The 25,855-nt window shown below is 37.1% G+C and overlaps 1 protein-coding gene across 1 annotated transcript; it reads right to left on the minus strand.

Moving 5' to 3' along the window:
- Nucleotides 1–438: 438 nt before the first annotated feature.
- On the minus strand, nucleotides 439–21,629 carry erich3 (glutamate-rich 3). Its single transcript, XM_030131610.1, has 15 exons — nucleotides 21,595–21,629; nucleotides 19,687–19,780; nucleotides 19,429–19,554; nucleotides 19,253–19,324; nucleotides 18,179–18,307; nucleotides 15,152–15,310; nucleotides 14,335–14,541; nucleotides 13,599–13,779; nucleotides 13,255–13,441; nucleotides 11,276–11,508; nucleotides 11,050–11,190; nucleotides 8,432–8,823; nucleotides 8,182–8,203; nucleotides 4,307–4,441; nucleotides 439–4,214 (listed from the first exon to the last, which is right to left on the minus strand). Exons 1-15 carry the CDS (start codon nucleotides 21,612–21,614, stop codon nucleotides 439–441), a joined length of 5,874 nt encoding a protein of 1,957 aa, XP_029987470.1. The 5' UTR covers nucleotides 21,615–21,629.
- Nucleotides 21,630–25,855: the final 4,226 nt, after the last annotated feature.

The raw sequence follows: 25,855 nt of genomic DNA on the forward strand, positions 1-25,855 counted from the left end.
GTTGATATGTCCTCAACAGAGGCCAACTTAGCTGTGGAAGTCCGACAACTATGAATTATTCAATCATCTGTGAGCGTGAGTGGTGGCGTATCTGTTTACAGGTACTAGACGACAGCGGCTGTACTCGATCCCCAGCATAAACTACGCCTCTTTGTTACCAACAATAGGAAGAGATGACCTATTATAAACATTTAATGCCACTGTCACAACTCATCATGCAGCTTCTTTTTGGTCACTAAAGGATGATGATTATTTAAGAAACCATTGTAAACACAGAAACCACATGACACTTGAAGGTCTTAATCAGGTCAAACTGGATCGCTGTTTATCCAATGAAGTAAATAAACAAACAAACACAGTCCTTTGCTGTGGATCTCATGTCCACTCTCAGTCCTTTGCTGTGGATCTCATGTCCACTCTCAGTCCTTCGGTGTGGATCTAATGTCCACTCTCAGTCCTCGCTGTGGTCAGTAAAGGGTACGAGCTGCGACCGAACAACGTCTCATGATCCACCGAAAACGTGCTCAGACGGTCTTTACTCAGAGTGTGTTTGATGTCTTGGATCAACCGGACATCCCTTGGGTCCGGGTTGACGCTCTGGTCTGATGGTTTTCGGTCTCCGTTGGGAGTCTCCTCTGAGCTTCTGTCTCCTGACTTGGACGTCATCAAATCGGTTATCTCTGTCTCTTCTCTGCTTTCATCCCCCCTTGTTTCATCTTTCTCCTCTTCTTCGGTATTTTTCATCTCACCTGGATTCATGTCAAGAGAAGTCGGTTCTGGACTCCCATGATGCTCTTCTGTTTTGGACGAAGGCAGCACATCTTCAGTCTGTGTTTGCGTGACGTTAACATCTGGACCACTGCCGGTAGTTTTCTCCTCTTTTTCCTTCTCATCTCCATCGGTTCTCGGTTCATTTTCTGTCTCATGTCTTCCACTCCTGACTGAATGACGACTTCCTGCGATACTTTCCACTTTGGTTTTGGAGGAATCTTTCGACTCCATCTGCATCAGACCTTCTTGAGCCTTTTCCTCCTCAGTCGACTCATCTCCTTTCTGCTCATCTGACCTCTCCTCCTCCTTTTCTACAACCTCCTCAGTCTTTTGTTCACTATCTATTTCTGCTTTGTCACTCTCCTTGTCTTTGATGAGACCACTCTCCTCTTCGGAGGGGTTACTCCCAGATTCCTTGTCTTTGGATCGGTCCCTACACTCGCTCACATCTCTTGACATTTCCTCTTTCCCTCCATCAGAAACCTTCACCTTTTTCACTGGACTCTCTGATCTCTCGCTGTCTGAGGGTTTCGCTTCTTCTCCAACAGGGCTTGATACTTCGATGTCTGATGTCAGATCTTCTAAAGGTTCGACGAACGTCTCGAAAAACTTGGACTTTCGATGTGTGGTGACCCAGTTTGAGACCAGGTCTGTGCTGTCCTCCCTTGCTAAGCTGTCTGGACTGTGTAAGGGGTCGGCGTTATCCGAGTCATTGTGCGTTTCCTGTGACTTCGGCTGAGGTTTGAGGAGGATACTCGCTCCTTCCTCTGAGGCCTTACTCGCCTCCTCCGTGTCTCCGTTGTCTCCGTCCACGGCAAAGACGTCAACAGCGTCCACACGTTCTTCAGTGTGTGGTTGTTTGTCAGATGTGGTCGACTCCTTGTTTTCCTCATCGGGTTTATTTGCAGAATCATCCACATCATTGACTCCGGTTTTTGAGATTTGTTCCTGATCTAAGATAGTCGCCTCTTTTATTTCTGCATCCTTTTTATTCACTTCATCTACTTTTTCCACCTTTTCACTCCCTTCCTTAAGTCCAGCCTCAGGGGTCCGATCACTCTCGTCATTTTCACGTCCATCTTTTACCTCTTTACTCTCCCCTTCTTCTGTTTGTTTCTCCTTCTCATCACTCTCTTCCGCTGTTATCTTGTTGTTTATTTTCATCTCCGTAACGACAGATACCTCCCCATTTTCAGCGTCGACCTCTCCTTTTTCAACGCCTTCAACTTCTTCGGACTCTGTGCCTTTGTTTGGCGTCTCTTCCGATGTCTGAGCCGTGTTTTCGTCACCTCTGTCCTCTGATTTCACATTTTCATTTTCATCGGCTGTTTTCGCATCATCTTTGCCTGCGGTCTCATCAGGTTCCTCTGTAATCTGTAATATTTTTTCTTCCTCCACTGTTTCATCAGTTATTTTCTTCTCTTCAGACTCTTCGCCATCTTTCCCGCCGGCTTTGGTCTTACCCTCCTCCTCCATCTTTTCTGTTTCATCAACCTTTGTGTCGTTCGTTTCTTCACTCTCATTATTTCTATCAGTTGTGACTCCCTGTTGCTCAGATTCCTTCCCTTCGTCTTTACTTGTGACACATTCTTCCTCTTCGCTGTTGCCTTTCTCTGTCTTTTCTGGTTCTTCTTCTTCTATCTTTTTATTTGCACCCTCATCTTCCTCATTCAGAGTTTTCTCCTCAGCTGGTTCTTTCTTTTCCTGTCCTTCAGTATTTGAATCCAGTGTCACGTCATCAGTTTTTTCTGCATTTTCTATGGTTTTTCCTTCTTTACTCTCATTATTTTCTGCCTCTTCTGTCTTGTCTTTCTCATCGTTTTCTATTTGCTTAATTTTCTCCTCTTCTGTCGAATCTTTCTCATCTGTTTCTTTTTGTTCATTCTTCATTTCTTCTGTTTTATCTTTTTCATCCTTTTCTATTTCCTTGTTATTCTCTACTTCTGTTTCGTCTTTTTCTCCTTCCTCTTTGTGCTCTGTTTCTTCTGTTTTACTTTCTCCATCCTTCTTTTCTTCCACTTTATTCTCTACTTCCTCCGTTGTATCTTTCTCTTCCTTTTCTTTTTGATCATTCTCTACTTCTGACTTCCCTTTTTCATCCTTTTCTGTTTTCTCATTATTCTCAACCATTTTATCTTTTTCATCTTCATCTCCTACCTCTTTATTCTCTACTTCTATCCTTCTCTCCCCATCCTTTTTTCCTTCCTCTTTATTCTCTACTTCATCTTTTGTTTCTTTTTCATCCTCTTCTATTTCCTCATTATTCTCTACTTCTGTTTTATCTTTTTCTCCTCCCTCTTTATTCTCTGTTTCTTCTAGTTTACTTTCCTCATCCTTTTCTCCTTCTTTATTCTCTACTTCTATTTTACTTTCCCCATCCTTCTTTCCTTCCTTTTTATCCCCTACCTCTTCTGTTGTATCTTTCTCATCCTTTTCTTTTTGTTCATTCTCCTTTTCTTCTGACTTATCTTTTTCATTTTTTTCTATTTCCTTATTATTCTCTACTTCTTCTGTTGAATCTTTCTCCTCCTTTTCTCCTTCCTCCTTGTTTTCCGGCATCTCATCTGGATTTGTTTGTTTTCCCTCCTCCCTACCATCTTCTACCTTTTCTTCTGTTTCTACTGTTTTTTCTGTCATCTCCTGTCCTACATGATCATCCTCTTTCTGAGCGCCCACTGCTGCAGACGCTTCCTCCTCTTTAGCATCATTTTTAATGTTGTCATCTTTAGTGTTTTCTTGACCTTGACCTGCTGTTTTTTCATCATCGGCTGTTGATTCGTCTGCTGTGACTTGTCTTTGTGATCCTGCGTCCTCGTCGTCTCCCTTCCTCCCTGTGTCGGTTACAGATGCCTCTTCACAGCTGAGAGCCTCTCGCTCCTCTGAGGGCTCCACTTTCATCTCCATTGTTTCACTCGCTGTCATCGCCTCCGCCTCTGAATTGTCTGCCGCTGCTGTCTCATCAGTCTTCTTATTGGGCTCTGATACCGATGACTCATCCTCTTCACCACTTTTTGCCCCCTGCCCCATCTCCTCGGGCTGCGCATCATCCTCCACTGCAGTTTCCTCTCCTTTTTCTTCATCTTTCGCTGTTTCCTCTGCATCAGCGGACTTAGCCGCTGCATCTGCTTGAGGATCTGAAGTCATGTCATCTTCAGGCACTTTCTCTTCAGATACTGGATGTGAAGCTGCAGCTGAATCCTCTATGTCCTCTGATATAACCTTCTCTGTTGCTTCTTCCTCTTTTCCTTCTGATGAAGCCTTTTCATTGACCTCATCCGTCTTAGCTGTCTCATCCTTAACAATCTCACTGTTTTCACTGTGTTCTTGTTTAGTTTCATCCTCCTCTTCTTTCGACTCAGTATTTTCTACCACTTCAGCTTCACCCTTTACCTCTTCTTCAACGGTCAGTTGCTGTTCTGCATCTGTTTTCTCTAGAACTGCATCTGCAAAAGCAATCAAAATTTTTTGTTTAAGAAAAAACCTTTTCGGATTGCTTGATGTTTTTTTTTTTGGAATGAAAATAAAACTCTGGTACCCTTCTTGTCCTCTGCAGGGCCTTTATTTGTTGACTCCTCCTCTTCCTCGGTGCTGGTGTCACTAAGCTCAGGCGTAGAGCTGCAATGCGACTCCTTTAATATGGCTTCTGCCAGCTTCTCCTGCACAGACTTGGCTTGAGAAAGAGAAACAGACACGGTGCATGCAATTTTATCAGTATGTGTTTCAGAAAAAAAAACTGGATAGGATTCACCCATGATGATGCATGATGCACAAACACCACACTGTCAGAGGCCATTTCAGAACAATGCAAACACAAAAGAAAAGACACAGTCACACAGTCAACAGAAAGCACGTCTCTTTAATCGTCAGGCAAAAACAAAGGACACAACATGCAAAATATAAAAACATGCACAGAAAGAAAAAGACAGAAACAAGCTTTATTCAATACACAACCAAAGGGTAAGTGTAACACTTAAATGAAATAACTAAAATAATGTAGTTTTGGTACTTCAGTATGTTGTGCAAACTACAGATGGCCTGACTAGAGCAGCAGCAAAAATCCGTGCCTGTGGTTGCAGATGATGTCTGCATCAAAAGTGGAAAAAGTGACTTGGAGGGAAACCAATAGGTCAAAATGTAGGAAAAAATGCTTAAAATGACTCCCTGATGCTAAATTCAGATGGAGGTGCTGTGCCAAGGTACGTATCCCTGCTCAGAATTGTTTCTCCTGGCTGCAGGAGCATAATTTTGACTTTTTATCTCATATGTATGACTTTCATATCTCATAATTTCCACTTTTTATCTCATAATTATGACTTTTATATAATAATTATGACTTTCTTATCTCATAACTATGACTTTTTATCTCATAATTTTGACTTTTTAATGTCATAATTAGTTTTCTTATCTCATAATTATAACTTTTTATGTCATAATTATGACTTACTTTGGGGATTTTTTTTTTTTTTTTTATCAGAGATGGAAATGAGCTTGCTCCATAGGCTTCCTATGTATGGAAGCCTATTTCCACCACTAGAAAAAAAAAATACCCATGGTAAGTCAAAATTATGACATAAAAAGTCAAAATTATGCTCCCGCAGCCAGGAAAAACAATTCTCAGCGGGGATACGTACCTTGGCACAGCAGTGGAATGATAAATGCATGACAGTACACTAACCCATGGAAGAAAATAGGACTGATGTCCCTGTATCTCATCAGCATGTTCTATTAAGAATCAATAACAACTTGAATTTGTGAGGTTATCAGGTTCTGTTCTATGTTAGTCCTGTGGTCTTGATGCAGGAGATCAACTTCCCAATAGAAGTGGGTGGTACTTTCACTGGAGGAGAACTCCGCTAATTTAATGATAGTCCATATATGACTTCCTGTCAGTGCTCAGTAGTAAATATGTTGATATCTCTGACCATTTCCATTTTATAAACCATTATATGGCCCATTATTAGTAATGGCAAATTTTGAATTTTTAAAAAAATTTCAAACCTGCGAACAAATTCTACAGACATTGTTGCAAGAAATCTACATAAAATTGTCAATAAAAAGGTCATGGACTCAAATTAAAGTCCATATATGACTTCCTATTAGTGCTCATAAGTAACTACATTGATATCTGTAACTATTTCCATTTCAAAAACCATTAAAATACAGCCCATTATAAGTAAAGACCCATTTTGTAATATTTAAAAAAAAATCACCTAAAACTCAAAAATCTAAATATCTCAAAACCCCAAACAGACTTTGTAGACATTGTCCCAAGGAAGCTACATATAAAATTGGAAATGAATCTGATCGGTAGTTCGTCGTAGGAGATGTTTGAAGAAATTGTTAATGAATATGCAGTGCCTTCACTATAGCTCAAGGCTGATGAACTAACAAAAGATTTGAAGAACTGAAAAAGAAGTTTGAAGTGGAAAATGAAGATTTATTTAAATTCCTACAAATTGGGCACTGTTGGACCATAAAAAGAGTACCAAGGAAATTATGCTCAAACTAGACCGGGGTTCTCAGATAGAGATGAAATAAAACCTGAAACCTTAAAACAAAATGGGAAAACTAACTGAATCCAGAGATCACACAGGGGTTGAATATGGAAAACTGAACGCTCATCTTCTAAATCAAAGTAGAGAATTTAGTTCGAGGTTTGGTTTGTTTCTTTATCAAGCCCCAAATTAAACATTAGCTAATTGAGGCTCAACAACAGCTAGAGACAAAGTGGAAACATAGACACCAATCATTCAGTGGTAATGAGACTAAAGGGGCAGATAAAAAATGGAAGGACCTGTCAGAGGAAGAGAATACTCAGTTCAGATATTAAAGAATATCTGATGTAATTTACCCTCACTGATTAAAGTACGTGGCACCCTAAGGTTTTTTGTGTTCAAATCTGTGAACATCACAAAAAAAGTAAAAAAAAAAAAAAATCCCACTTTTTCTGCACTTAGTTTATGTGTTTAGTTATTTATTCCTTTGAGTTATTAGTTCATTTCAGTTGTATCTAGTTTCTATTAATATAGAGCATATTTAATAACAAACATGAGTATACATTTTTCACTGTCAACTGTTTTGGGTCAAGGAATGAAGATAATATCAGCTATTTAATTTTAATTGTATTTAATAAAGGACAAATCCGGATGTAATTGTTTTTCTGACTGATTGAATTAGATTCTGCTTTGATATGCTTTTAAGGAAATTGTTGCTGTACTTTTGGTACCTTTTAAATTATTGATGGTGTTTCATATGTATGTTCTTTGTTAAGTAATTTATGTACGGTTTTAGAACTGAGTTTTATTATGTGTTTTATGTCTATTTTTAGTGTGGATGTATGGCTGTGATTTCTACTTTCTGTAACTTCTGCTGTTACTGAAAGATTTTGAATCTCAATGATTTTTTCCTGGTTAAATAATGGTTAAATAAAAATAAATAAAATAAATGCATCTTTTCCCTGCTCCATACTGTTATATTGGCCTTTAAAACTCCTCTAGTGCAAACATACTTCAAGAACACAGTGTGGAAGTACCTTTGGTTGTTGCAGTTGAATGATACATGTTCATCAGTATGTTGAGGTAAAAGTATTTACAGTAGTATTCTAAAAGAAAGAGGCTGAAAATCCAGAAGAAGACTGGTTCATACCGTCGCTCATAACAGCCTCATGTTTTGTGCTTTTTTCTGTGATTGTTTTCACAGCTCTGTGGTCATCTGGAATGACCACGGACACTGAACAGAAAATCAGATGCAAAATGAGGACACACATATAACAGGGTTTTCCCTACGGTTTAGGTGCAATACTCAAGCCATTTTAGGCTACATTAATGTCAAATAACGTGAGGAGCATCCAAACTAACTAAAATGACCCAGATCTTATGACTGCAGTGAACTTCATTAACTGGTTGTCTCATACTTTTATTGTCTGCTCTAGTTTTATTAAATCTATGTTCAGATATTCACTGTTACCCATAAAAATGGAAGAATTTTGTATTCAGACACACTTCTATCTAATCTAAAACAAAAAAAACAACAAAAAACAAAAATTACTATATAATAATATTCTTAATTACTCTTTTTATTCATTTTTCTCCACATCAGTAATCACATTTGACCAGGAACAGTGGTTACATACTGAGTCCCAGTTACACTTTATCTATCAAGAATAAATCCCATTGTCATAATCATTTCATAAGAAGAGGTAAAAACGATTTCATTCCAACTTTAATGAGTAACAGTGTATTTAGAATATTGGTCAAAAACATGAAACTACGTGTTTTTTATTGAGAAAACTATAAGGTTTTTCTCATGGGAGAGTCCAAAATGCTGCAAATTGTCCAAAATTATGGGAAAATCAATTCACAGATCATACAGCCATATAACCCCCCCTCCCACTGCACCCACAGCACCCACCCACAGGACACTGGGGAAAGCCCTGCATAAGAAACAAACCATGCACACATAAGATTTAAAAAAAAAGAAAAATAATAACAATAATAATAACACAAACACAGAAGTAATTTTTCCACTATTCAAAAATGTTAAAATTTTCGTAAGATTTTTAATGTGACAATAAACTACTTCACAGTCATACAAAGCAGTTTGGTGGTGACAATAGTGGAAAAACCCCACAGAGATGTACTGATCCACGTTGTCACTCCACTGTGGTATCTCTGGGATCACACTCACCCCTCTCCTGTTCCTCCTCCTGTTTGCGCTCATCTGTCCTGGCCTGGGCCTCTCCTTCTGTGGCGTTACTCTCTTTATTCTCGTTTCCTGAGGGGACGCTGGAGTCACAGATGGGTATCTCTGTGCTTTCTCCTGCACTGTCCACCAGCTCAGGGCCCTTGGTCACCGCAGACTCGGGGGCTTCCTCAGGACTGACTTCATTTTTCTCCTCTGCTGGAGTGATAGTTTCCTCCTGGTCACGCTGCTGTACATCTTTAGGCTGCTCTGCCTTTCCTTCATCTCTGACTGCGTCTTTAGTTTCTTCTACATCGCTCTCCTCTCTGTCGCTGCCTGAGAAGCTGGAGCCCGAATGACACTTTCTGTCATCTGTGCAAGAAATATAGAGCAATTAGAAAAATCACTCTCTACACCTGCAATTTATGATTTATAGCAGAAATACTTTCCTTAGTAGTCGAAAAAGTACACATTAACCCATAAAGACTCAAACAGCCACAAGAAACCACAATCATCTACTGATCGTTTAGCCTCATGGCACAATTACCTAAGTCATAGACTATATGGACAAAAGTATTGGGACACGTTGAATTCAGGTGCTTCTTTTCTAACAGGGGTCTGGGCTATAAAACAATCATGACAAACATCATAATTTAGTTTTATATTGTGATAAATATCATATTGATGATTAAAATTGATGTTTATATCTCAAATCAACATGAACAGAACATCTTACAGCTGTAGACATGATATGTCCCAATATTTTTGTCCATATAGTTGATAAACATCAATATTTCTTTTTTTAAGTTGAAAGGAATACTTTTCTATCTAAGTGAGATGTGAAGAAAGTAGATGGTTAGTTGTGGCAGAAAATCATTTACAGTCAGACCATAAAATATATTTTAGATATTTAGAGGTAGAACATGTATGGTATACCACTAACAAAATCAATGTTGAGAGAAATTAAGTAAAAACCATCTCTGAGGCATTTTGGAGGCAAAGATAACAATTTAAACCAAACTAACCAATGCAATACAATGATATTTATCCCATTATAAAACTATATTATGACATTTGTCATTATTGTTTTGTATCCCAGAGCCCTGTTAGAAAAGAAACACCGGACTTCAACGTGTCCCAAAACTTTTGTCCATAAAGTGTATGACTTAGGCAATTATTCTATGAGGCTAACATAATGTAAAATGTTTCATACCTGTTGATCCACAAAACCTATCAATCCATGTAAATAATTGCTGTAAAGTACAGTTTGTCATCTTTTCATGGTCATCAGATATGACCCATTTGGATGTTCAGAGGCTCCGTAGTTACCATGGAAACGCCGTCATCTTTTACAACATTGATTCACCAGTAAAACCCATGGAGTTGGATCAATGACAGTGGATGGAGACACTTGTTTTTATGTTCGGTTAATGACATATTTGTTGAAAAAGTCACTTTTTCTTCAGTTTTCTCTGTTTTTGGTATAATTACCTTCAACTTTAATCAAAGCTTTTATCAACATCTACATGATCACATAATTAAATAAAGGAAAATACCTGATTTTCACTGAAAAAAAAACAAAACAAAACAAAAACTAAACACAAAAAACAGAGGATAATATTGTACTAAATGGTGATAAATCATTTAAGAAAGGTTAAATAGAGAGAAAAATTCATTTGGGAACTGCCACTGGGTCTTTATGGGTTAAACCAAGAAAGAAAGCATTTATATACAGTTTAACATTTTCAACTTAGGAGAAAAGACAAAACAAACTGAACATAACACTGCAATTTCAGTTTGATAGAGAAGCAGAATTATAAGTTTACCTAGGTTTGTTTTTCTCTATCAGAAACATGTCGAACATTTGTATGCTGATCACAGATCCAACTGTAAAATATAAAACACTATCATATCAAATAGTTTTCAAATCAATCCGATCATTTTCTATAACTAGAAGCACTCGGAGAGCGCAGACCTCCGCCAAGGCTGATCAGTGGCCCCCTCCGTGGGCCCCCCCACGCCAAGGAGGTTATGTTTTTGCCAGGGTTTGTCTGTCTGTCTGTCTGTCTGTCTGTCTGTCTGTTTGTCTGTCCGTTAGTGTGCAACATAACTCAAAAAGTTATGGACAGATTTTGATGAAATTTTCAGGGTTTGTTGGAAATGGGATAAGGAAGAAATGATTAAATTTTGGTGGTGATCGGGGGTGGGGGGGCCCACGGGGGGGGGCACTGATCAGCCTTGGCGGAGGTCTGCACCCCCCCCGTGGGCCCCCCCACCCCCGATCACCACCAAAATTTAATCATTTCTTCCTTATCCCATTTCCAACAAACCCTGAAAATTTCATCCAAATCTGCCCATAACTTTTTGAGTTATGTTGCACACTAACGGACAGACAAACAGACAGACAGACAAACAAACCCTGGCAAAAACATAACCTCCTTGGCGGAGGTAATTATTCTGTTGGTAAAGTATTGATTTCTTTAGCAAACAGAGTCAGATAAGGTACAGTGAACACCGTCCCTGTACATTATCCCTTACGTGTTCCTCTCAGTAATCATGCATACTTTAAAGATGTGTCTGAACATGAGATTCACTCACCTTCCTTCTCACTCTCCTCACTCTCAGAGGTCCCTCGCTTCTCAGCCTTCTTTTCTGTTTCATCAGTCAGAGATGGGGATTTCTTTTCTTTCTCCTCGTCCACAGGGCCTTCATCGTCTGCCTCAAAGTCTTCTTCATAGTCTGAGGAAAACACAAGCCACACCTGTTTCCTGTGTTTTTCACATGTTTTCAATTCTGTCTTACTGAGATCTTTTAGTCATTTCACCATCACGGATCGTATTCTTCTCCGGTGCAGCGTCCTCTTTTATTTGAGTCTCTGCGTCCTGTGGTCGACTCGTTTCACAGTCTGAGTGTGATGCGCTGTCCTCACCAGTCCTCTCTGTCTCCATTTCAGCCACGTCCTTCAGGCTGGACGCTGTCTCCTCTCTAACTCCATGCTCTCTGACCTTCTTAGGTGGAGGGATGGGCTTTTTGTCCAGTCCCATTGCTATTATGCACCTAAAATGAGCACAAAATAATGACAGCTATTAATTCCACTCACTCATTTACTTTTTTTGAGGTGTAATAGAAGAATAGGATGTTTTAAAGAAAAATCTACGATCCTAACTTCATCCTCAATTTTTTGACACTGGTTCCTGAATGACTCTTTCAATACTTTCCAATACGTCTGACACAAAATTCTAAATAAAAGTCAGAATATGGAAAAATTATATTTGTACCACTTTGTAATCACCAACAGTTTTAATAAGTGAATTTTTCAAACATCTTTCAGTAACTGCTTTCACTATTTATGATTAAATTATATCAAGAAATGTTGTTACTAGTTACTCCCAGACACTGATGTTAGAACCTCAGAGTGGCTTTAAAAGTCACTAATAGGCCTTTTACATTCAGCGAATTCTAAATGTCTAGTCTGTTTGCAAAAGCATGTGATTATCTTGAATTGTTGTTATAATTATATACACGTATATGCAACCAATGATATGTTGTCTATAGTGTAATATAGTGTTTGTATTGTTTTTTGTTATGTTAATTGTTATAATGTTGCCTCATAGCATAATTGCCTAACTCATACACAAATGGACAAAAGTATTGGGACACGTTGAATTCAGGTGTTTGTTTTCTAACAGGGGTCTGGGATACAAAACAATAACGACAAATATCATAATATAGTTTTATATTGTGATAAATATCATGTCATTGGTTAGTTTTGTTTAAATTGTTATCTTTGCTTTCCAAAATGCCTCAGAGATGACTTAAAATATTTTTCATGCTATGACTGTAAATAATAATTTTCTACCACAACTAACCATCTACTTTCTTCACATCTCACTTAGGAAGAAAAATCTCCAATTAAACTTTAAAGAACTAGAAGCACTCGGAGAGCGCAGACCTCCGCCAAGGCTGATCAGTGGCCCCCCCCGTGGGCCCCCCCACCCCCGATCACCACCAAAATTTAATCATTTCTTCCTTATCCCATTTCCAACAAACCCTGAAAATTTCATCCAAATCTGCCCATAACTTTTTGAGTTATGTTGCACACTAACGGACAGACAAACAAACAAACAAACAAACAAACAAACAAACAAACAAACAAACAAACAAACAGACAGACAAACAAACAGACAGACAAACAAACAAACCCTGGCAAAAACATAACCTCCTTGGCGGAGGTAAATATTGACGTTTATAAACTATATGGACAAAAATTTTGGGACACATCATGGCTACAGCTGTAAGATGTCCTGTTCATGTTGATTTGAGATATAAACATCAATACAAATAATCAATATAATATTTATCACAATGTAAAACTATAATATAACATTTGTCATTATTGTTTTGTATCCCAGATCCGTTAGAGAAGAAATACCTGGATTCAATGTGTCCCAATACTTTTGTCCATATAGTGTATGAATTAGGCAACTATGCTATGAGGCTATGTATATAACACTAACAACATTTTCTAGAAGTATATTGACATATGAACTCTTTATTTTATGTTTGATTTTTCAATAAAATATATTCAGTCACACAGACAACTAAATCACACAGAAAGTGGTCACGCTCACGGAAGTTGCAAAAAACAACAACAACAAACATATTATGACTATATTGACAACTGAAAGGTATATTTATTGTACTATGTAACAGAAACAAGTTAACATGATAACTCAATATGGGAGAGAAAACAGTGCCTCTAAAATGCTCAGGAATGCTCTCATCTTCTAAAGTAGACCTTACTTGTAACAGGGTGATGCCCCCTCGATTCCGGAGAAGGCGAAATGTCCATGTCGTCCGCCAAGACGTGAACTTTTCCTGTGTTTAAACTCACAACAGGAGCTGAGGCGCTCGACCTGCAGCCCATTCAGGAAGAACGTCAAGCTGAAGGGGAATCCTCGGTGCCGCCTCGAAATGAACTGGAAAAACTCTGTGGAAAAGAGAAACCAGTTCATCAAAGTGAAGACCTTATCATTGGGAAAAAAAACTTCTGGAATCTGGCCTTTTTGGACAATTCCATTAAGCTGAATAAAGCATTAACAGCGTATTTATGAACACACAGGTTTGCGTGTCGTCCTCACACTAACCTCCTTCACACAGTTTCCCCTTGAACACACACAGGTTCTCTCCTCCACAGTGTTGCTGAAACACTTTGACCTCATCCCTCATATCCACCAAGTCATGAGAGAGGTGCACTGATTTACCCAGATACACCATGTTCACACACACTTTAGTCTGATGCACAGAACTCCTCAACATGGGTGGGTCCTGATGGAGAAAAAGGACGGTTAGTTTGATGTCAGCTCAACAGGTTTTGCACATTATTAACAAATAAACTATAAATACATACAAATATTGATGAGTTTAAGGCTTTTATGAGACTAAACAGTTGTAGAATATGAGGGGGATGTAAAAAGGTACACATTAGATTTTAAAACTATGTATGAGTGCAGGTTTGTTGCTGATTTAGAAGCTCTATTAAATGTGGTGCAGTGAACATTCCCAGATCTAAACTTGATGTATTCTTTCATTACAACATGTTGTTTAGTTCTGCATGTTTATCCGTGTAATTTGGAATATATGATAAACTATGCTTAGTTCATAAATTCATAAACTCTTTTTTTACATTCCACCTGAGAATGAGCTAATAAATTAGCATATAGTATGACACAAATACATAACTTTTTCCTGGTTGGTATTCCAAAAATCAACACATCTACTGAGACTTTTAATTGTTGACTCTCATGAATCCAAAGAGATGTAGCTCCTATGTCTGTAGTGGAAAGTGCTGTTGCCAGGGAAACCGTAAAGGGAGATAAAGACCTCAGTGATGTCAGCTCCGCTGGAGGCCGTGGTGGGGCGCAGTCTGCGTCCTCTGAGGGTGCCGCTCTGAGTGACCTTTACCCCCCTCTCTCTCCTCTTGGTGGTGGGAGGCACCGGGGTGACGAAGTTGTTGATGACTGGGAGGCAGTAAGGGGAGACGCCACAAGCCTCCATTGTGGTCATACGCCTCCGCGACTCTTTGTCCATCTGGGAGGGAGATTAAAAAACTGAGCAAGTCAACTTTAGTGTGTCATGACAGTATGTGAGAGTTCATGAACATGCATTTATGCAGATGATGATGTGGGGGAAGTAATTCTTATTACATCTAACAGACTCAAGAACAGTTTTTACTGCAGAATGACAGCCCTAATTAATGAACATCCTGAGTCCAGACTTGTTTCACTGCTCTACTTTTGGATAGTGGGCCATCAGCATTGTATTTCTTTGTTTTGTAGATGTACATATTTTTGCACATGTTGTGGATTTTATTCTGTGTATATATTGTTTTTATTGTTGCGTGCATTTTTTATGTTGTGTGCTTTCTTCTTTGCACCGTGCAGGGCAGTGCTCCAGTTTCATTGTACTGTGTACATAGTATGTTGGTGCAATGACAATAAAGATTTATCTTATCTTATCTTATCTTATCTCATCTTATATGTAACTTTCTCCAAAAGTGCCTTTTTAAAAAACAAAAATTGCTCTTAAAATTGGTGAAGGAAAACCCACATCTGTCCTACATCTGATGCACATTATGCATACGAACAGGCACAACAATGAATGAGTGAGTGAGAGCGTGTCTCATGTGACATGGTCTCACCGTGGAGTTGAATGGCGGCACATTCTCATTGGACGACTCATGGAGTCGGTAAGGGGAGCTGCGTCTGAGTGAAGCCGTGGTACTGTTACTGTGAATGGGTTTCAAACGCACCGGCCTTTGCATCTTCCCTGGAGCAGTGTTGGGTCGAGATGAGCATGGCTGCAGAACACACAACCACAAACACTCACCATCCTGCTCCTAACAAACACTATATACAGTACATGTTTCTATGGAATAGTGCTACTATAGTGTTTCATTCCTCGTAGTTTCTTTCAGTTTGTCTTTTTGATTTCATCTCAGTTCATCTTAGCTCTACTAGTGCCTAAGTAGGTTTACTTTTATTTTTAATTGAGGAAATGACAAACTCTATTTCACTTTTAATGTTAGTTTGAGTGTTATTTTCAGTTATTATGGGAAAAGCCCTGATTTATAGAAGCTTAAAAAGGTGGGATAGTAGGGGAAACGGCATGAAATATGATTTACAAATCTATGGTGGCTTTTCCCATTATGAGGAAAGCCATTTTATTGCAGTATACCTGACCTATTAATACTGGAAGAAAACAAAAACTGAGCTTATTTTACTTGCTATTCTTTAATAGTTGCGTTATTTATTGTAGTTTTAATTTCATTTCCATGTTTTTGTTAACTCTCATTTTTATTTTACCGAAGTCCCTCTACATTGTTCCCTCTCTGGAAACCTCTATGGAATGTTACTGAACTAACTCTAATGGTCATTGCAGTTCAAAATCTAAATCTAAAATTAGATGTTATGTTGTGACATATCCCTGTGTTTTTTATTCTTAAATATGACAACTATTACATTTACTATTATGAAGTATATTGCATTCAGTGTATTCATAATGTACTTTAATATAGACTTGCTTCAACCTAATTATATTGTATTTTCATTTTAGAAGTAGAGTAAGACTTACTTGAACTAGAGGATTCTGTTGGGTTTCTGTAAATTGGCTAAGAGTCTGGTTTCGACCAACTCGATATGTAACGTGTCATGAGATAACTTTTGTTATGATTTGGCGCTATATAAATAAAACTTGATTGATTTGATTGAATTTGAACTATCATTACCTCCATCAAGGAACGGCGGAGGTTATGTTTTCATCGAGGTTTATCTGTATGTTTTTCTGTCTGTCTGTTAACAAGATAACTCAAAAAGTTATGGATGGATTTTGATTAAATTTTCAGGAAATGTTGATACTGGCACAAGGAACAAATTATTACATTTTGGTGGTGATGCGGGGGGCGGGGGGGGGGGGGGGGGGGGACTGATCTGCCTTGGTGGAGGTCTGTGCTCTCCGAGCGCTTTTCTAGTTTTTTATGTTGTTATCCAGTTTTTTTTTTTTTCTTTGCTGTAGTTTCATAATATGAAAAATAAATTTATCAGTAGGTGTGTTAAAATGCACACTAGTTATTTTCCCACAGGTGCCTTGACATTTTTCTTGACACATCAGTGATGCATTTGAAACCAGCCCAGACCTGCACAACTGTAAATCTGTCTCATTTAAGAAGAGAGATTGCACTGGGTAAACACAGAGATCAGTGCCAGCTTTATTTATTCTGGCACTGAGCTTTGTGATTTATTATGTTTTAAGTTAACACACTCTAATACCCCTACTAGACTTAACTAGACTTTAAGTCTCACATGCACTCAGAGCAAACACAAAGCTCTTCAAACTCAAGTGTCAGAGTAAACACTGCAAATATCAGCATGCACAGGTAATGATTTCAATTACAGACAGACCTCCATCACCTGAAAGTCTGCTGCTTATGACTCATGACACATTTCTTTCCTCTATCTCTGTCACCGGTGATGAAACCACTGTGGTTTGGTCAAAGATCTGACTATAAAAATCTCCCTGTTGGGCTAAATGTGTGCGTGTGGCTGCAAATCAATGCATATGAAAACAGTTTAATATTACTTGGGTTCAAACTTAAAAAAAAACAAAAAACAAAAAAGAACATAAAAAACTTTAGCCATCAAGAAGAAGAAGAAAGACCATGTGTGACTGCATTTGGAAACAATTTGCATTTTGTCTTTTTCAGTCACAGTAACACTTAGCTGGTGTGATGATGAGGGCAGATAAAAACTTTAGATTCTAACTCCACAGATTTCTATTACATAAAACACTTACAAACCTTACAAATTATACAGATTAGTGTGAAACAATAAGGCTCTAAACTAAAGGTCACATTTTGTAACTTAAATATGTGAATGTTATAACTATGCTGTGACATTTAAAACCCCACTCCTCCTTTCCTGATGGCAACACTAGAATTAAAGGTCACGCTTCAATCAAGGACAAGATTTTTTCAATAGAAAAAGCATCAGTAAATTATCTTTTTACCGATGTGCATTGATCAGTGTCACATGTTAATCACACTTGTACTTAAGTATCTCCAGTTTACGTAGGTTATCTTTAGGCCACTAAGCATTTAGGGGGCAAGCATATCTTTTCACTCTACTATATTTTAAATAAAAGCAAAAAAAATATATCGTTAAGTATTATTATAGAATGAGATACTCAACACTATATTAAAAAGAACTCCATCATTATCAGGTGCAACAAAATAAACACATCTGGTAACACATATCAGTTATATTTGTGCTAATACTTTTGGTTCTTTAGTTCATTTTGATGCAAATATTTTTGTACCTTTAGGATTTCAGTGCAGACTCTGTAATATTTTTACTCTGTGGTATTTCTAGTTTTGCTTAAAGTTGCTGGAGGTGGAAAGCTTCAGAAAGTGTTAGGGGAGCTGCTACTTCCTTATCAGTCATGTATTTACTTCACGTACCTCTCTGAACACACCTGTGAACAGCCAAACCTTTTGTCACGCAGTGAGATTTTCTACATTGGTAAACAGCAGTGATGGCATGCAGAAGTCTAGTTTCCTTTCAGACTTTGTAAATCACAAAACACTGACACATAATTAGAAATTCTATTCATTACATGCTTTAACTTTAAGTCAATAAACTGAGTATTTCTTCCATCTCTAGGTGTAACTTACAGACTCTGAAGACTCGGTGTGCTCCCCCTCTGGTCCAGAGTGCTGTTTTCGGAGGCCCCTTGCACCCGTGGGCGGCCGAGGAGACAGGATGCGGATAAGGTCTTCTTCATACCTTCGAGAGCGCTCCACCTTCCAAACAAGACAATTCACAATTACAGCCATTTACTTTAGTGCAATGTATCATGGTGTGTCTCTACAATAATACTTGATCCCTCGCACAAAAAGAAAAAAAAATCCCAATCTAAATCAGAGGTGTCAAACTTATATTTGTTCAGGGGTCGCATTCATCCCAATTTGATCTCATGTGGGCTAGAGCAATAAAACAGCATAAATAAAACAAAACATAATGACAACTCAGACTTTTTCCTCTTTGTTTTAATGCAACAAAGTAAAGTTAAATTATGAAAATGTTTATATTAACACACTATCTTTTCACAAAAAATGTGAGTAACCTCAACAACCAGGAGAGACTTGAAATTTCTTAAGAAAAATAGTTTTATTTATCTATTTTAACAGTACTATGGCTCATTTATCATTTACACATGTGCATTACAACTGACTGATCATAGTGAATCAACAAAGGTAAAAAGCATTTAGTAATAGGCAGAATATTGTGAAAATTGAACCTATTTTGTTAAGAAATATCAGGTTTTTCATATATGTTCGGGTTGGTTTGTAAATGTAAACATTTTCATGCCATTTTAAAAGAAAAATTTGGAGATGTTATTAATTATATGTTTATATGCTATTATTTTACTGGTCTGACCCACTTGAGATCCATTTGAGTTTTCTGCAGCGCCTAAACTAAAATGAGTTTGATTGTTAATAACTTCAGTGTAATTTTTGCACTTTGCAAATTCAACCCACAGGCCGGACTGAAGCCTTTGGTGAACCGGCTTTAACCCACGGGCCGTATGTTTGACACCCCGGATCTGAATCATTCATTAAAAAAAAATGATTTCTAATAGACTTTAAAAACAGTTTCTAATACAGGTTGACAGCTTTTCTTTCATGATTCAAGAGTCACCACTTAACGAAACAGGGAGCAAAGCAATATTTAAATAAAAATGGCACCTTAATCTTATGCACTCTTTCCCTCCTTGCGAACTCCTCTAGTTTGCGTTTGATCTCTATTTGATGTAGACGCTGTTCAAGAGGGATACACAACAAATCAGCATAATTTATTATGCAAAAAGCGGCACTGATGTGTTTTGGCTGTCTTTGTCACTGGTGCACAATTATCCTCCCACCTCCATCTCCAGCACCTTGTGGAAAATGGCCTGTGCCAGACATTCTCTGACATGTCTCTGGTGGGTTCTCTGGATCAGCTTATGTCTGTATTCTTTGTCCGGAACAATGCGTCCACTCCTGGTAATCTAAAGGCAACAAGTTTATGGAAGGATTAATTAGTTTGACAAACACGAAACTGAACACAAAATTCCTCAACATCCACCACCATCATCATCATTATCATCATCATCATCATCATCATCATCCTACAGACGTACCAGGCCTGCTCTCTGCAGGTGTCGTCTGATTCGAGTGTTGCTGAAGTATCCTGCAAGGTGCTTGTCTGTCAGACTGTTGTACGCTGCAAGAAGACTACGGAGGCCACGCCAAAAGAGACAGAGACGAAATTTCACTTAGAGAATTTACACTTTGTCTGAAGTTCATGATTACAGGACACAGAAACCCGGAATCTTAATTAGGTAGTTTACTGGGCAACAACACCACGTTTGTTTGTTGACAGTCATCTTGTCCTCATTAACGTGACATCAGGTCTTCGGCAGCTCAGCCTGTCTGAAAGCAGGCTTTTTTTTCCAACACAGATTTGATTTCCTCCAGCATTTGTGTACGAGACAACAGGATCTTACAACTATGGGGTCTGTTACCGGTGTCTGATTACGCAGAGGAATTACAGGGGATGGCACTGTTAACGGTGTCTGCCTCTCCTCTGTGCTCTGTTTGCTTCTGCTGCTTTTCTCTTTGGATCATTTACAGCAGTTAAATGCACATTTTGTTAAAATAATTTTGGCATGACATCCTGAGATCCAGCCTTGTTTTTTGGAGGCACAGAGGGCTATCATGTTGATATCATCACTAACAGGTTTAAGTCATTTTTCTGTCCTTGCCAAATTCATGTTGACAGTGAAGCATTTTGGCTGTTTGATGACAGTATGTGATGCATCTGATGTCTATGGTGGACTGTAAGCACACTGGCTAAACATTAGCATTGGCAGATACTGGAAACAATTACAAAAATCTACAAAGGTGATAAAGTGAACAAAATTCTGTTCAAGGTCGCCCATTTTTATTTCATATTAAAGTTTTTGAGTATTGGAATACCTGTTTATGTATATTTTAGACATGCTACAAACTGTCACACTGGGGTGGTTGGAGCAGCGCAGTGACTGTATTTACATCAATTGCAACATGTAGCTAGAGTACGGTGCAAAAGTCTTAGGCCACCTTCAGCTTTGTTGTTTTTGATCATACATATTTATATGTCATTCTCTTTTCTTCAGATACAACAAGAAAATACAGGACGTATGTGCACAGCCTTGAAAGACACAAAAACCCTGAAATAAATGGGTAGTAAAGGTCAAAGTCACTATTTAGTGCGAGCCCTGACCCCATGACAAGAAGCAGCACAATTTAGAAACATCTGACATGTGTTGAATGAAACTTAGAAGAAAACTTTAGAAAAATAATGCAACAAATATCATATTGTCTGAATGAAAGGGTTAAAGACATGATAAGTTCAAAGAGAGGTCACACTAAATACTCCTACTGTGAAGCTGTTTTTTCATTGAAAAGTTTATTTTTTTCTAATGTACATACTTCACATGTATTCAGTTTGTATTTTAAAACAGAAACTGAAAAATGCATGTGTGGTCATTATAACTTTACTAAACCAACACACCTAAAGTTGACCTAAGACTTTTGTCAAATAAAAAGGACCCCTTTCATGCATGGTTATAAATTATAATAACTGTTTAACACTAATCTATTACTAGTTGGTTGGTAGCTTCTATATCTTTACATATTCACTTTTTATTAAACCAGCAAAATTTAGCCTATGACACATTTAATTTTACAATACAGAGTAAATGTTTGGTTTGTTGGGAAAATGGCTGTTAGTGACATTACATTAAGTGTAAATTATTTTTGTTTGTTATCTTGTTTTTAGTCTGTTATCTCATCAGTAACATTGACACAGGCTAATAGTTCCCATACATACTGCTGACACTTTTAGCTGAAAATGAAACTAATTTCTGTGTTTCTATGTAGCACGGTTAATGATAATAAGGATGTCAAAGTAAGACAAATAAAACATGACTCAAATGAAGCATATGCTGGTCTAACTATAGTTTACATCTTGTAAAAATGGTGAATATTCCATCATCTGCTCCTACCCCGGGTTGAGGTGACTCATGGTCCTCTGCTCCTGCCTCCTCTGGGTGTCGGTAGTCTGTCCTGTCCTCGGTCCAGTCTGGAAGCCGTGCGGGCTAACGGACAGAGGAAGCAGGAGTTAGTTTGGAAAGTGCACAAGTGAATGTAGAGCTGAGCCGGACTGAGGCTGCACTTCTACCACAGCGGAACTGATGACACACACTCGACGGTTGCCATGGGAGATCACGTGACGATGCTGCCAATGAGACTGGTTTCCACTTACACGCTGAGTCCCACGAACATGTCAGCCAGGATAAACACAGAGCCGCACAGTCACTTTAAACCTGGGGTGTCAAACTCATGTTAGTTCAGGGGCCACATACAGCCCAGAATGACCTGAAGTAAAATAATAACACAATATAATACATAAATAATATCAATTCCAAAATTTGTATGTCTAATTTCTATGTTTTAGAGTGAAAAAAGTTAAATTACTGTATACTATCAAAGTTTTTATACCTACAAAATATCCTTTAAAAATGTGGAAAAACATGAACAACAACAACGACCAAAATTATTGTTATTATTATTTTTTTTAAAACGTAATTTTAACAATTTATGCCATTATTTGGCCTCAGCTTCTCATTGTCACATGTTCATAACAATTTACAGATCACAGTGGATCTACAAATACACAAAACGTTTAACCCTTTCATGCATAGCGGTCACTGCAGTGGACAGTTATTCTACAGCTGTTCTCTTGTATATTCATGGATTTTGTTGTTTTAGTTGCATATCAACCAACACAGTGGATACTTATGCACCATCCCATAATACACTGCATTCATACTGTTACTGTAACTTTGCAGTTCTTTAGAAACCTAATCTGTAGCAACACAGTGTAAATCAATTGCTAATTGTTATTAGACTGTAATGAACATTCAAAAAAAAACAAAAACAAGAAGTTGTTGTATTTTGTTGTTTTTTGCATGTTTTTTGAGTGTGCAATAACTACTATTACAGTATGTTAAAATGTGAGAAAACATCAGATTAGTGACATTAAAAAAAATTTACTTCATAGTTTTCACACAGTATGACAGTAAATACATGTTTCTTTGCTTCAAAAATTAAACGCATGGTGTCCAGCTGAGTGGACATTTTTGTAACTCCATGAAAAATAGGTTTAAAAAAATAAATAAATAAATAAATAAATAAATAAATAAATAAATAAATAAATAAATAAAAAATAAAAAAATCACATTGTTTTTGCATGCCTAAAGAGGAATAAAAACACTCAGGAAAAAAATCTTGATTAAGGTTCTCATAATGCATGCATGAAAGGGTTAATAACAGACAGAATATTGGTACAGTTACTCTTAATTCTTCTCAGTTTGATAAAAAAAAAAAAAATAAAATAAAAAAAAATTACATTATGCCTATAAATAATACAAACTTCAAATTTTTGTCTTTGTTTTAGTGCAAAAAATAAAATTAAATTATGAAAATATTTACATTTACAAACTATCCTGTAACAATAAAATGTGAATAACCTGAACATATATGAACAACCTGAAATGTCTAAAGGAGATTAAGCACAAATTTAACAATTTTCTGCCTGTTATTAATTGTTTACTGTCTTTGTAGATCCGATCCATAATGCACATGTAGAAATGATAAGTTGAGGCATAATATTGTTAAAATTGTAGTTATTTTTCTTTAGAATTTTTTTTTCAGGTTATTTATATCTTTTTTGCTTGGATAGCTTATAAAAGTAAGTATTTTTGTAATTTAATGGGGGGGGGGGGGGGGGCTTTTGCACTAAAACAAAGACAAACATTTGAAGTTGTCATTATTTATAGGTTATTATGCTGTTATTTTACTGTCCGGCCCACTGGAGATCAAATTGGGCTGAATGTGGCTTCTGAAAGAAGATGAGTTTGAGACCCCTGTTACAGATGATGTCAGCTGAGTTTAAAGGACTGTACAAAAGTCCTAGACAAAATATGCATTATGCATTTCACAGTCTCTGTATTACAATACATTCTGGATGTATGTGAAGTATTTACAGCATTAAAAACTAAAGTTTCAGTGAAAAAACAGCTTCTGTTAGTGTGACCTCCCTTTGCTCTTAACATATCTTTAACCCTTTTGTTCGGACAATATGAGATTTATTGCATTCATTTTCATTTTTAAGTTTCATTCAACACGTTAGATGTTTCTGTCTGTGCTACTTCTTGTCATGTGTAGGGAGTCACAATAAATAGTGGCTTTAACCTTTACAGCCCATTTATTTTGTGTGTCTTTTAAGGCTGTGCACATATTTCCTGCTTTATCTTGTTGCATCTGAAGAAAAGAGAATGAGACATAAATATGTGTGTTCATTTCAATCCTGCGAAAACAACAAAACTGAAGGTGGCCTAAGACTTTTGCACCATATTCGACATGTTGCAATTGATATAAGTACAGTCACTGCACTGCTACACCCATCCCAGTGTGAAAGAGAGTTTGTAACATACATAAATAATTATTCCAGTTCTCCAAAAAATTAAATATGACTTAATGACTTTAACCTTTACAACCCATATATTTCAATTTTTTGTATATCTGTTAAGGTTATGTGTATATTTTCTGTATTTTCTTGCAGTATCTGAAGAAATGAGAATGAGAAATATGTATGTTCATTTCAACTCTGCAAAAACAACAGAGCTAAAGGTGGCCTAAGACCTTTGCACAGTACAGTAGATGGGTGAAGGCCAGAGGGGTAGGAAGTAGTACTCAGGTCCTTTATTGCAGTAAAAGTAGAAATATACCAGTGTGAAAATAACACACTGTTATCCACAACAATTACTGGATTAATATACACTGCACGGCCAAAAAAAAAAAAAAAAAAGTCACACATGCACCTTTGGTTCTGATTACAGGAGACATTCACTGTGACATCTTTTTTTTTGCCACATAATGCTTATGTAGTGTCACAATAAGGCAACGTTATAATAGTTTTTGGATTTTTCATTATAGTTTAATTTTATTTAGTTTTGACTTTTTTTCCCCTGTAATTCAGTTAGTTTTAATTAGTTTTTAGAGTAAGTTTGCTAGTTTTTATTAGTTTTTGTTTTTTCTAAATGCTTAGTTTTAGTTTAGTTTTTTCTTATCTTTTATCTTTCTCGCTGTTGTATTCAAATAAATTCCCGTACTGGACTCTGCTGTTTTCTCCCAACTTTAGTCTCCATGTTGTTAGGACGAGAAGACAACTCTAAACCACAAGTGACAAGAAGTGACGGACCGTGAAGTGTCATATGGTGCCACTAACTAAAATTGCTCAAGCGAAATAAATTGATTTCGAATCAATCCGACATTGACAAAGACAAAAACGAAGGGAATTTTATCCATAATTTTTATACATTTTAGTTCGTTTTTTAAGCACACAATACAGTTTCAGTTAGTTATCATTTTTTCTATTAATTATAGTTTTTATTTAATTCCGTTAACGAAGATGTTTTTTCAATTCTAGTTTTTGTCATTTCGTTAGTTTTCATTAACGATAATAACCTTGCAATAAGGTTCATAATATTTTTTTCCATCCATAGTTGCATTAATTTTGGATTATTGATGATGGAGAATCGGACCGATGCATCAAGTCTTCATCACATCTCAAATTAGATTCTGGACTTTAAGGAGGTTTATCCATGTGCGAAAATGATGTCTCATTCTCCCTGAACCATTCTGTTACAAGCCTGATGATCCTGATCACTTCTGGCATTGTCTAATCTTTTTGACGTTAAAGACATGAGAGGCTACTTACTGCTTCAGTTAGACTTAAATAAACAGCCTGGGAAAAAAAAGTAACTGCCTGGATTTAACCCATAAAGACCCAGTGTTACTTTTCTGGCTGTTCCCAAATGAATTTTTCTCTCTATTTTAACCTTTCTTAAGCAATTTGTCACCATCTGTTATTATATTATCCTCCGTATATTGAGTTTCTTCAATAAAAATCAGGTATTTTCCCAGATTTAATTTACTGATCATGTAGATATTCATAAAAACTCAGATTAAAGTTAATTGTCATAATATCAAAAACAGAGAAAAATGAAGAAAAAGTGACTTTTTCAACAAAATCTATCATTAACTGAACATAAAACAAGTGTTTCCATCCACTGTTATTGATCCAACTATATGGGTTTTACTGGTGAATCAATGTTGTAGAAGATGACAGTGTTTCCACGGTAACTATGGAGCCTCTGAATGTCCAAATGGGTCATATCTGATGACCGTGAAAAGATGACA

This window comes from Sphaeramia orbicularis, chromosome 4, assembly GCF_902148855.1.
Source record: "Sphaeramia orbicularis chromosome 4, fSphaOr1.1, whole genome shotgun sequence".
Lineage (NCBI taxonomy): Eukaryota > Metazoa > Chordata > Actinopteri > Kurtiformes > Apogonidae > Sphaeramia > Sphaeramia orbicularis.

What these genes read in the sequence shown, in the direction of transcription:
- erich3 (XM_030131610.1), bottom strand. Translation starts at nt 21,614, where the DNA reads ATGAGTCACCTCAACCCGGG. An exon ending in GCGGAGCTGACATCACTGAG is followed by an intron (nt 13,780 to 14,334) that starts GTCTTTATCTCC and finishes TTTCTCCATCAG; the next exon opens with GACCCACCCATGTTGAGGAG. An exon ending in GTGATCCCAGAGATACCACA is followed by an intron (nt 8,204 to 8,431) that starts GTGGAGTGACAA and finishes TTTCTTATGCAG; the next exon opens with GGCTTTCCCCAGTGTCCTGT.